The sequence below is a fragment of the Cherax quadricarinatus genome, chromosome 27, assembly GCF_038502225.1.
Source record: "Cherax quadricarinatus isolate ZL_2023a chromosome 27, ASM3850222v1, whole genome shotgun sequence".
NCBI lineage: Eukaryota > Metazoa > Arthropoda > Malacostraca > Decapoda > Parastacidae > Cherax > Cherax quadricarinatus.
In genome coordinates, this window is record NC_091318.1 from 8715807 (window position 1) to 8728287 (window position 12481).

Here is a 12481-nt window from a genome sequence, read left to right on the forward strand (position 1 = left end):
TTCCTCAATTAGTAGACAGTTAAGCACATAGTTTTGAACATAGTGAACCTAGGGCTGACCACATACTTTGCACACAGTATGATCATCCGTGTGTCTGCCAAACTGCCAGAAGTATTTGTAACCAAACTTAAGGTTGGCTACCACATCAGTCAGTTTGTTCAGCTTGCAAGTTACTCCGTAAACATGCTTACTTATATTTGTGTTTTAATATGTGATAAATCTACTCGGACTTCTAACTGCATTCCTATATAGCAGTTTCATTACTTTTCCCCCCTAATATTATTCCTAATGCTAGACACAAACAAAGTTATGTTCTACATTAGCCTTCAGGGTCCATTCTTTGGCTAATTTATCAGCTTTCTTATGAAGGAGTAATTTGATGTATGATGGAATTCATAAAAATTGTATATTAATTTTTTTTCCTGTATTTTGCTGTGTCTACATCTGTCTTTTCCAATGAACATGTTGTTAGTCATTATGTGAGTCAATGGCCTTCATTGATGATAAAATCAGTAATAATCACAGAGTCAAACTCATTGTTATAAGTTATCCTTCGTACCATTAGGATGGCAAACAATTCAGTTTACAGTGTAGACTCGGTTATAAACTCTTACGCCTAACTCAACATACAGTAAACCCTTCTATAAAACTATTATATATAGGGCGATGTTTTAAGATGCAATGGAATAATGCATCTGAAATTAACTATCATATGGTAGGAAGACCTTTTCACGTGACATTCAATTTTGGATGCACTTTTCCAGCCGCTTTTACAAAACAAAACAAAAATCGCAGTTTTATAAGAAAGCTTGCTGTTCCTATCGTTTTTATCTAAGAAGGCTGCAACAAACGCAGAAGCAGCTCTCCCAGTAGACTCCTGCTTAGATCCGTTAGTGTATATAACTTGTGATAAATTATTACTAAAGGAGAAATTTCTTCTTGAGCAGTTGCCTTTGTAAGTGATTTAAGGAAGGCATTATGACTAATGAGCTTCTTGGGAGGAACTTGCAAGTATGTGAAAGTAAATAAATACAGCTAACATCGAGAGGTGAAATGACTACAGTGAACAGTTTGTACAAGTTATTAACCTAATGTAATTGCATGTTTGTAGTACTTCTAGACATTAAGTAAGATTTGTAGTGACAGTGTCTGGTTCATTTTTTAACATACTAATACAAAGTGCGGTATTAATCTCAAGAGTGATCAAGACTGATAGCTGTGAGTCTTGGAAAGTGATCAGATAGAAGATCAGTTATAATAATCCTATCACTATTCCTAACCATGGTAGACTGAGGACAGCCAAGAATAATTCTGAGGGCTTCATTTTCCATTAGTTCGAAGGGCTAGAGAGCGAATTTTCCTTAGCTAACATTAACATGAGCGCAGCATAATCAGTTAATAGTCTAATATACACAATATACATCAATCTCACTAATCTCGCATGAGCATCATAGTTGGGGTAGTAGCTAACAACAGCTTTAAGAGCATTTAACTTATCTTTATATTTCTTGTTTGGTTCTGAAATGACTGAATTGTTGAAGGATAAGTCTATACTAAAATAGAAGTAGGATTTAACGTAGCTGATATTTTCACCCTGCAAACAGATGGGTGGGGTATGTTGTTTGCTTGTCAATATCTTTCTTTTAGATGAAGATATGACAAGGCCTAGTCGATTACAGAATACATAAATCTCGTTAAAAATTGTACTCCTCTACATAGGCCCTGTTGTACGGATCATGTCGCCAGCATATTTTATAGCTTCTGTATATATTTAGGTGACGTAGGTAGAACATAAATTAGTCTTAATTAGGACATTAAATGGCATGGGACTGAGAACTTGTGGTGTGCCTTTTGACATTTCTTTAGACTCGCTTCTAAAGGTTTGGTAGAGAAGAGACGCTACTCTAATTGAGAAATAACCTATCATCCACCTGAGTACGTAGGTTACCACCAAAATTCTTTTTGAATAGTTCATGTAGAATAAGAGTTGTGTTTGCGGTATCATAGGCAGATTTTATATCAAGAAATGTGGTAAAGCTAGTAAGCGTGTGCAGTAAGGAACGTGGAAATACAATTCTGCATACTTTTTTCTTTCATGAAACCGTAGAGATACGGGAAAAGTTGGTGTATGATTCTAAAGAATATTGTTGAAAGTTGAAAGTGAACATAGAAAAGAGTAAGGTGATGAGGTATCAAATGATTTAGATAAAAACTGGATATCAAATTGGGGAGGAGGAGTATGGAAGAAGTGAATGCTTTCAGATATTTGGGAGTTGACGTGTCAGCGGATGGATTTGTGAAGGATGAGGTTAATCATAGAATTGATTAAGGAAAAAAGGTGAGTGGTGCGTTGAGGTATATGTGGAGGCAAAAAATGTTATCTATGGAGGCAAAGTAGGGAATGTATGAAAGTATAGTAGTACCAACACTTTTATATGGGTGTGAAGCTTGGGTTGTAAATGCAGCAGCGAGGAGGCGGTTGGAGGCAGTGGAGATGTCCTGTCTAAGGGCAATGTGTGGTGTAAATATTATGCAGAAAATTCGGAGTGTGGAAATTAAGAGAAGGTTTGGAGTTAATAAAAGTATCAGTCAGAGGACTGAAGAGGGGCTGTTGAGGTGGTCTGGTTATTTATAGAGAATAGATCAGAGTAGAATGACATGGGGAGCGTATAAATCTGTAGGGGAAGGAAGGTGGGGTAGGGGTCGTCCTCGAAAAGGTTGGAGGGAGGGGGTAAAGGAGGTTTTGTGGGCGAGGGGCTTGGACTTCCAGCAAGCGTGCGTGAGCGTGTTAGGAGTGAATGGAGACGAACGGTATTTGGGACCTGACGAGCTGTTGGAGTGTGAGCAGAGTAATATTTAGTGAAGGGATTCAGGGAAACCGGTTATTTTATATAGCCGGACTTGAGTCCTGGAAATGGGAAGTACAATGCCTGCACTTTAAAGGAGGGGTTTAGGATATTGGCAGTCTGGATGGATATGTTGTGTATCTTCATACGTATATACTTCTAAACTGTTGTGTTCTGAGCACCTCTGCAAAAACAGTGATTTTGTGTGAGTGAGGTGAAAGTGATGAATGATGAAAGTATTTTCTTTCTTTTTGGGTCACCCTGCCTCGGTGGGAGACGGCCGACTTGTTAAATATATATATATATATATATATATATATATATATATATATATATATATATATATATATATATATATATACACATACACACACACACACACACACACACACACAAAACAAGAGGGTGGAAATCTTTAGCTCAAGTACTTTCACACTTCTCAATGCGTCATCCAGAGCTATGCAATATTGCAAGGTAGCAACTAAAGCAAGGGAAGTTTCCTGAGTAGCGCAGTGCGGGTCTGTCACCGACAGCAGGTTCTCTCAGAATGAAGGGAGAGAACTTGCAGTCAGTAACAGACCCGCACTGCGCTACTCTGACAAAACTTCCCCTGCTTTAGTTGCTACCTTGCAACATGACAAAACTTCCCCTGCTTTAGTTGCTACCTTGCAACATTGCATAGCTCATGATGACGCACTGAGAAGTGTGAAGGTACTTGAGCTAATATGCAATAATTTCGCAAAAATCATTCTAAATCTAACGAAAAAAAAAAGTCTTTCATTGTGTTTGGTTATTATTAAATTATTGTAAACTTATGTCAAATATATTTAGTTGGATTAGGCTAAATTAAATTGCGCTTGTTATAATAAGGTTAGGTAAATTTTCTAAGGTACTTTTGGTACAAAGCTATTAATTTTTACATTAACATAAATGAAAAAATCTATATACATCTTTAAACGTATAAGAGAAAATTTTGGAAAGGACAATTTTAATTGAGGTCTTGCTAATTGACCAATTTTACCTATTCAGCACGATATATATATATATATATATATATATATATATATATATATATATATATATATATATATATATATATATATATATATATATATATATATATGTCGTGCCGAATATGTAAAACTGGTCAATTAGCAAGAACTCATTTAAAATTAAGTCTTTTCTGAAATTTTCTTTTATACGTTTAAAGATATATTTTTTTCATTAATGTTAATGTAAAAATTTTTAGTTTTGTACCAAAAGAATCTTAGAAAACTTACCTAACCTTATTATAACAAGAGCAATTTATTTTAGCCTAACCCAACTAAATATATTTTAGATTTGTTTACAGTAATTTACTACTAAACAAACACAGTGAAATATATTTTTTTCGTTACGTTCAGAATGATTTTGGTGAAATTATTGCATACACAAATTTTCACTCGTCCTATATGGCAAAATGAACGTTGCTATTTAAGCCAAGATCCCAAGTTCTGCCTATTCGGCACGACATTATATATATACACCATTTCCTTGGCAAATTAAATAGCTTAGCCCATTCTATAAATTTTACTGTTGAATTTGAAGAAAATAACTCATTGCCTTTTCTAGATGTTTTAATTATTAAGGATAATAATGAATTCAAATTTAAAATTTACAGAAAACCTACAAATAACTGTTCCTATGTCCACTATTATTCTTCCCATCAAGACAGAGTTAAACTGTCTGTTTTCTCATCAATGTTTTTGAGAGCTTTACGAATTTGTAGTCCTGAGTTCATAGATGAGGAAATATCCAAAATTTATGAAATAGGTAATGATTTAATATACCCAAGAAATGTAATTGATAAATCTTTTAAAGTTGCTAGAAATACTTTTTACAATCCAGAAAGGGACAACCAGCCTTATTCAACTAAAAATATGTTGGTTCTCCCTTACCATGAAAACTTGGTTGATATGCCTTCTCTTCTTAAGACTTTTAATATTAAAGTTGTATTCAAAAATCTTGATACAGTAAAAAAACTTTTGATAAAGAATTCCCCCCCAAAATGCTGATGGATGTGTCTATAAGATTCCTTGTAAAATTTGCGATAAAGTTTATTACGGTCAAACTGGTAAAAATCTCGAACTAAGATTAAAACAACATAAATATAGCATTAGAACTGGACAAGATTCCAATGCTCTATTTATTCATGTAAGAGATTTTAACCATCCAATTGATTTTCAAAAAGTTGAGAAAGTAGTATCAAGCAAGTCCATGGTCGACAGGAATATAATTGAATCTTGTTTCATAAAAAGCAGTTTTGACAATAATATGAATGTTTCCTTTGGTTTACATAAATTAGATCCATTTATAATTAATAGAATTTGGGAAGAATTTAATAATTGGACAAATAATAAATTTTTTAAATTTTTTATTTCTTGGGTAGAATAGTTTGTTGGTGGGTTGTATGAAGGACCTGTCTAGTTCGGCCGGCGGGCCTGCTGTCTCGCGTCAGGTGTTTCGTTGTTGTGGGATCTGATAGTGAGGTGTGGGCTACCCCTTTATATACCTTCCTTTGATGCTTTACTTTCAGTGTTCCTTGATAATGTGAGTAGTCACGAAAGCTCTTGAAACTTCTCTATTCTTTCACAGTGGTTGTCTTGCATATTCTGAAATCACCTGTTTACTGTGATCTTATTGCATATATATATATATATATATATATATATATATATATATATATATATATATATATATATATATATATATATATATATATATATATATATATATATATGCAATAAGATCACAGTGAACAGGTGATTTTAAAATATGCAAAACAACCACTTTGAAAGAATAGAGAAATTCCAAGCGCTTTCGCGCTTGGAATTTCTATATTCTTTCAGAGTGGTTGTTTTGCATATATATATATATATATAAATATATATATATATATATATATATATATATATATATATATATATATATATATATATATTGATGTGTAACAACGTACATGTGCTATAATATTGAGGGGAGGCACGAGAAGCTTGTAAAGAATCTCTCTCTCTCTCTCTCTCTCTCTCTCTCTTTCTCTTTGTTATCCAAAGTGAATTACTGCTTCCTCCTCATTAAGATTAACTCCGCCCCCCACCAACACCCCACCAACACTCACAACCCCACCCACTTAAACACCCCCCCCCCCCCCACCACTAGACATGATTGACAACACCTCAACTAAGGTAACAGAATATTTGTACTGCTTACCTAACCTTCATGTTTTTCTTGTACTCCATCACATCCTCCTTTTCCCACACTCCCTCATTCCTTATTCTCTAGTCCGTGCTCTATTTTTCCTTTACTCCCTCCCCCCCCTCTCCCATATTTATCCCTCGATTTTTCCTTTCTTTTCCTGATTTTCTTCCCCCTCAGTTCCTCCTCTTCCTTCATTTCTCTGCTTCTCTCCCCTCTCGTCACCATGTTCCTCCCTCTCCTCTTCTCCCTGTTCCTCCCTCTCCTCTTCTCCCTGTTCCTCCCTCTCCTCTTCTCCCTGTTCCTCCCTTCCCTCTTCTCCCTGCATCTTCCTCTCTTCTGATCCTACCTGCAGCCTAATTAAAAACTTTGTGTCCCGTCACCTGAGCAGCGATCCATCCTATCTAACTAAAGCAAAACAAGAACAAGTCTCGTTGAGCGTTCACTCCACACTAACAACAGCAGTAACAGTAACAGCGTCACACTAACAGAAGTGTCACTAACAGTAAGAGCCTCACACTAACAACAGTAACAGTCTCACACTAACAGCAAGAGCCTCACGTTAACAGCAAGAGCATCACGATAACAGTAAAAGCTTCACACTAACAACAGTAAAAGCCTCGCATTAACAGCAAAAGCCTCACGATAACAGTAAGAGCCTCACACTAACAGTAAGGTCCTCACACTAACAGCAGCAACAGCCTCACACCACCACACTCCACACTAACAACAACAATAACAACCTAATATGAGGTCTGTATGGCCAAGGTGATTCTCTTCCTAATTAATTAGACAAGTCGAGAGAGATTAGTCATTCAAGTACCACAAAATCATCATAAACAACAACAACAACAGCAACAGCAGCAGCAACAGCAGCAGCAGCAGCAGCAGCAGCCGCCGCCGCCGCCGCCGCCGCCGCCGCCGCCGCCACCATCACCAGCTTCACAGTAGCTGCTGTAGCAGCAGTCGCTATGAAATATAACGTCAGTGTTGTTTATGTTTTTTTTACGCCAGGCCTTTAATAGGGATGACAGAAATGTGAAGGGGGAAGGATTACAGTGGAAGAGGTTGTGGGTAGAGAGAAAAAAGAGGCGGGTTAAAAAACTTAAATGACCTGATCATTTCAGGTAGGTTTTAAGAGTGGTTTTTGTCAGTGACGCTTCTCTTATGCGGATATTGCTTTAGGAATTTGAGGTATGTCAAAACATGCAGCAAATCTCACTGAGATCTTGTTGCTATGTCACAGTTTTGTGTGTGTGTGTGTGTGTGTGTGTGTGTGTGTGTGTGTGTGTGTGTGTGTGTGTGTGTGTGTGTGTCTGCGTGTGCATATTACACACACATTCAACGGAACAGAAAAAAACGCGAATATCTCAGTCTAACTACAGGCCCCTCTTCGAACGATATTTATAACATCTTTTGGATCTTTCGACATCTTACGATACCGCCTGCATGGGATGTAAGTCACAAGTAGCGCAGATATCGCAAGTAGCAGGGGAGGGAGACACTTACCTGAGATAGTCGCGCTTACAGAGGAGGAGGTTAGCCTTTTTGTAGAGTGTGGATCCCACCTCACCCAGCCTACAGTCACAGCAGCCACACTTGAGACAGTCCTCGTGCCAGTACAGGTCGACAGCCTTGAGCAGGTAGCGGTCGTTGATTCTCTTGCCACAGCCACCACACTCATGGCTGCCTGTTGTCTTGCCCACCTCCACAGCGGCCATCCTCATCCTCCAACTACCTGTCACAAGGAATAAATATATGAGAAGGGTTGGGCTTGAAAAAGACCTGCGGCAGTGCTCCTTAATGCTTTTTTCTTCCTCAACGCGACTTGGGAGGCGCACTCTGACCTCTTGGGAAATGGGTGTTTATTTTTCAATCTAAAAAAAGGTGGTGAGTAGCATTATTATTTAGAAGGTTTGGACAACCGACAAGTAGAAGAATACGACACTTGTGCAACATTTGCGTGTGTTAAGTAAAAGGATACAAGTGCAACTAATCCGATATCTTATTGTGGCAACGTACGTTGCCACAATAAGATGTCACATTAGTTGCATCTGTGTCCTTTTACATAACATTTTGTAGGTAATTCTACCATTATTGCTAATACTTACTAGTGTTGACTGTGGAAACGTTTCGCCAAGCAGTGGCCGTATCAGTCCAAGAAGAGATAAACGATCAAAAATGTAAAGAGAAGACCGAGGCAATCAGTCCCTCAGCATGGAGATGATGTGTTTGGTTCAACTGCCTTGATGAACGTACAGTATATGCATAGGAAAAGGGTATGTATATGTCGTGCCGAATGGGTAAAATCTGCAATTTTGGCTTAAATAGCAACGCTCTTGCGAATAAAGCAAGCTAAAACTTATGTAAGCAATAATTTCGCAAAAATCGTTCTGAAAGTAACGAAAAAATATATTATTTAATTGTGTTTGGTTATTATTAAATTACTGTAAATTCAGCAAAAATATATTTAGTTGGATTAGGCTAAATTAAATTGCGTTTGTTATAATAAGGTTAGGTAAGTTTTCCAAGGTTCTTTTGGTACAAAATTATTAATTTTTACATTAACATAAATGAAAAAATATATATTTAAACATATAAGAGAAAATTTTAGAAAGGACCTAATTTTAAATGAGTGCTTGCTAATTGACCAGTTTTACCTATTCGGCACGACATATACGTGATACAAATATACTGGATACCTATATCCAGTATATCCCTTTTCCCGGGCATATACTCTACTGCTAAGAAGGCTGAGGGACTGATTACCTCAAACTTCCTCTTTATATCTCCCATCGTTTTTCTCTATATTGGTATTGGACTGCTGAAGTCACTAGTTGGAGAAAAGTTACACAAAGATACCCAAGTTTTCTACACTGATAATAACACACAACTAAGCTGTTCTTGAACAAATACACACACAATAATAGTTGTTTACGCGCGCGCGCGCACACAAAAATGTTTGCTTACAAACATACACATACACACACACACACACAATACTGGTTGGTTACAAACACACACACAAATATTATTAATAATAAAAGTGTCCTTGGAGCTTCCACAATTTCTTTCATTCATTTAGTCTTTAATTTCGTGATCTACCTTACGTCATGTGTAAGGTAAATCTTTATTTACAAAAGTTTCGCTCTAAGTAGAGCTTTTATCAACTTAGAGCTTAAATAAAGCTTTGCTCTTCCAATACTGTCTTCTTTTTCACTATTATTATTTATATTATTGGCATTAATTTATTTCCAATATCGTTTGGAAACGCTAAACCCCTAAGGGTCATAGAGCGCCTGGGGAAGGGAACGGGGATTAAGAGACCTTCATCGCCACCAAGGGAACTTCTTGAAATTCTGAAGGTCTGCAATAAGCTACAAAATGTACAGGAGAGAGGCTACAAAATGTACAGGAGAGAGGCTACAAAATGTACAGGAGGGGCTACGAAATGTACACAAGAGGCTACGGAATATACACATAATGTACTACAACAGTTCACCAGAGATTACAAAATACACACGAGACTACAAAAAGTGCTACAGCTACCGTCCATGGCTCTGTAATTTCGAGTAAATGTTGCGGAGTCAATAATTAATCAAAGGCGTTCTCACCGTAGCCGGAAATGTAATTACGGCGACGTAGGTGACAAACAGGAGGGTAATTAGCGGGAGATCAGCAATGACTTTAAAAGTAATCGACAAGCAGATTAAAAGTAATCGACAAGCAGATTAATCGCCACCAAAGAAATAATCATACCAGGGTTGATCAGTCTGTACCGCACCGAGGGCAGGGACGAACTGGTACTGGTACTGAGGTATCCCAGCTGGAATAATGAGGTATCCCAGCTGGATTACTGAGGCATCCTAGTTGGAATACTGCGGTATCCCAGCTGCAATACTGCGGTATCCCAGCTGAATTACTGAGGTGTCCCAGCTGAATTACTGAGGTATCTCAGCTGGAATAATGAAGTATCCCAGCTGGATTACTGAGGTATCCTAACTGGAATAATGAGGTATCCCAGCTGGAATAATGAGGTATCCCAGCTGGAATAATGAGGTATCCCAGCTGGAATAATGAAGTATCCCCCAATGAAAGATTTTTAAGTAGTTGCCTGAATTTTTTTCATCATTCTTCAAGTTTTTTTTATTTCTCTCGTATCATGAGAACGCCTCGTCTGATCGGCTTCAAATTTTCAATGCTGATGTACGGTAACAAGGGCAAAATTCGAGGAACAAGTGGCCTGTTCACGTGCCCTATGACCAAAGTTATAGGGCTCATCCCCAGCATCCTTCAGCGGCTCCGATAACTTGCAAAATCCTCTGCTGCTTAGCTTCAAGTGTTCAAAAAAGATGCCTCCTAATTGGGCTACGACGGAGGAGAGAGAAATGCGGGTGTATAGGCGCGCATCTGGTCCAGGACCAACTGGAAGGTGCTCTACAGCATTGTTGGTCGGATGTGAATTGTTCCACCAAGGTATTGTAGGTTTGTGTGTGAATTGTTCCACCAAGGTATTGTAGGTTTGTGTGTGAATTGTTCCACCAAGGTATTGTAGGTTTGTGTGTGAATTGTTCCATCAAGGTATTGTAGGTTTGTGTGTGAATTGTTCCACCATGGTATTGTAGGTTTGTGTGTGAATTTTTCCACCAAGGTATTGTAGGTTTGTGTGTGAATTGTTCCGCCAAGGTATTGTAGGTTTCTGTGTGAATTGGTCCCCCAAGGTATTGTAGGTTTGTGTGTGAATTGTTCCACCAAGGTATTGTAGGTTTGTGTGTGAATTGTTCCATCAAGGTATTGTAGGTTTGTGTGTGAATTGTTCTACCATGGTATTGCAGGTTTGTGTGTGAACTGTTCCACTAAGGTATTGTAGGTTTGTGTGTGAATTGTTCCACCAAGGTATTGTAGGTTTCTGTGTGAATTGGTCCCCCAAGGTATTGTAGGTTTGTGTGTGAATTGTTCCACCAAGGTATTGTAGGTTTGTGTGTGAATTGTTCCACTAAGGTATTGTAGGTTTGTGTGTGAATTGTTTCACCAAGGTATTGTAGGTTTGTGTGTGAATTGTTCCACCAAGGTATTGTAGGTTTGTGTGTGAATTGTTCCATCAAGGTATTGTAGATTTCTGTGTGAATTGTTCCACCATGGTATTGTAGGTTTGTGTGTGAATTTTTCCACCAAGGTATTGCAGGTTTGTGTGTGAATTGTCCCACCAAGGTATTGTAGGTTTGTGTGTGAACTGCTCCACCAAGGTATTGTAGGTTTGTGCGTGAATTGGTCCCCCAAGGTATTGTAGGTTTGTGTGTGAATTGTTCCACCAAGGTATTGTAGGTTTGTGTGTGAATTATTCTATCAAGGTATTGTAGATTTCTGTGTGAATTGTTCCACCATGGTATTGTAGGTTTGTGTGTGAATTTTTCCACCAAGGTATTGTAGGTTTGTGCGTGAATTGGTCCCCAAGGTATTGTAGGTTTGTGTGTGAATTCCTCCACCAAGGTATTGTAGGTTTGTGTGTGAATTGTCCCACCAAGGTACTGTAGGTTTGTGTGCAAAATTATAAGATTTTTTTACTTCCATTAAAACACGTTTAAAATATTCGAGTTTACCTCTGCTGAATGACCGATGCGTTAATTTTTAAAGGGTAAGCCAGTAGAAGGCCTCGGTCAGATGACCAAAAACTCCAGTGGTGGGTTATCATATGACTAAGACCTGTGTCAGGAAACACTTGTCCTGTTTCCTGGCCTAACCTTATGGTCAGGATATTACCCATTAAGTTTATTTTGTGAACTGGTAAGTTTTCCAACATTCTAAACCAGTATATAAAAACCTGGAATCGTTGAAATCTGTTTTAACTGGAGAACGACTCTTCCGATCAGCTGGTCTGTGGTACAGAAAGTCAGGGTTGCGTCGTTAAATGTCTAATAAGTTCAAGTCTGTCTATCTTATTAAATATATGGTGATATTGACTTGTATTCCTTTATTAAAAATTCCTCGTCTTATTATTATTATTATTATTATTATTATTATTATTATTATTATTATTATTATTATTATCCTCAGAACGAAGCACTAATCCCACAAGGGTCATACAGCCCTAGTCTTATCAATTTCAAAATATTAAGGCTGATGCATTCCATCAGAAGGATGAAGCTCTGGTACGTTACCTTCTTCTGCAGGTGCTGATTCGACATTACGGTGAAATTAAGAAAAACTCGAATTGTTGTATTCAGAGCAATTACTGGAGCATGGCTATAGTTACGAAAGTTTTAAAATGTCAATTTTATTAAACTGGTTTCCATGTAATAACCAGACAATGACTCTTCGGGTCGTCTTCAAACCTTTAAGCTCCGGTGTATCTCGACTGAAAGTATTCTTGTGTTGAATAACAAAAAAAATAAGCGCTAAAA

At 37.6% G+C, this 12481-nt stretch overlaps 1 protein-coding gene across 5 annotated transcripts in view; it reads right to left on the bottom strand.

The window, feature by feature from the left end:
• LOC128691091 (uncharacterized) overlaps positions 1–12481 on the bottom strand; it is an 800012-nt gene that overhangs the window by 263495 nt on the left and 524036 nt on the right. For all 5 annotated transcript variants that reach the window (XM_053779887.2, XM_053779886.2, XM_053779885.2 and 2 more), the window contains exon 2: positions 7590–7818. In XM_053779887.2, the coding sequence (XP_053635862.1) occupies positions 7590–7807 (218 nt within the window). In that variant the 5' untranslated portion in view covers positions 7808–7818. The remainder of the gene's footprint in view (positions 1–7589; positions 7819–12481) is intronic.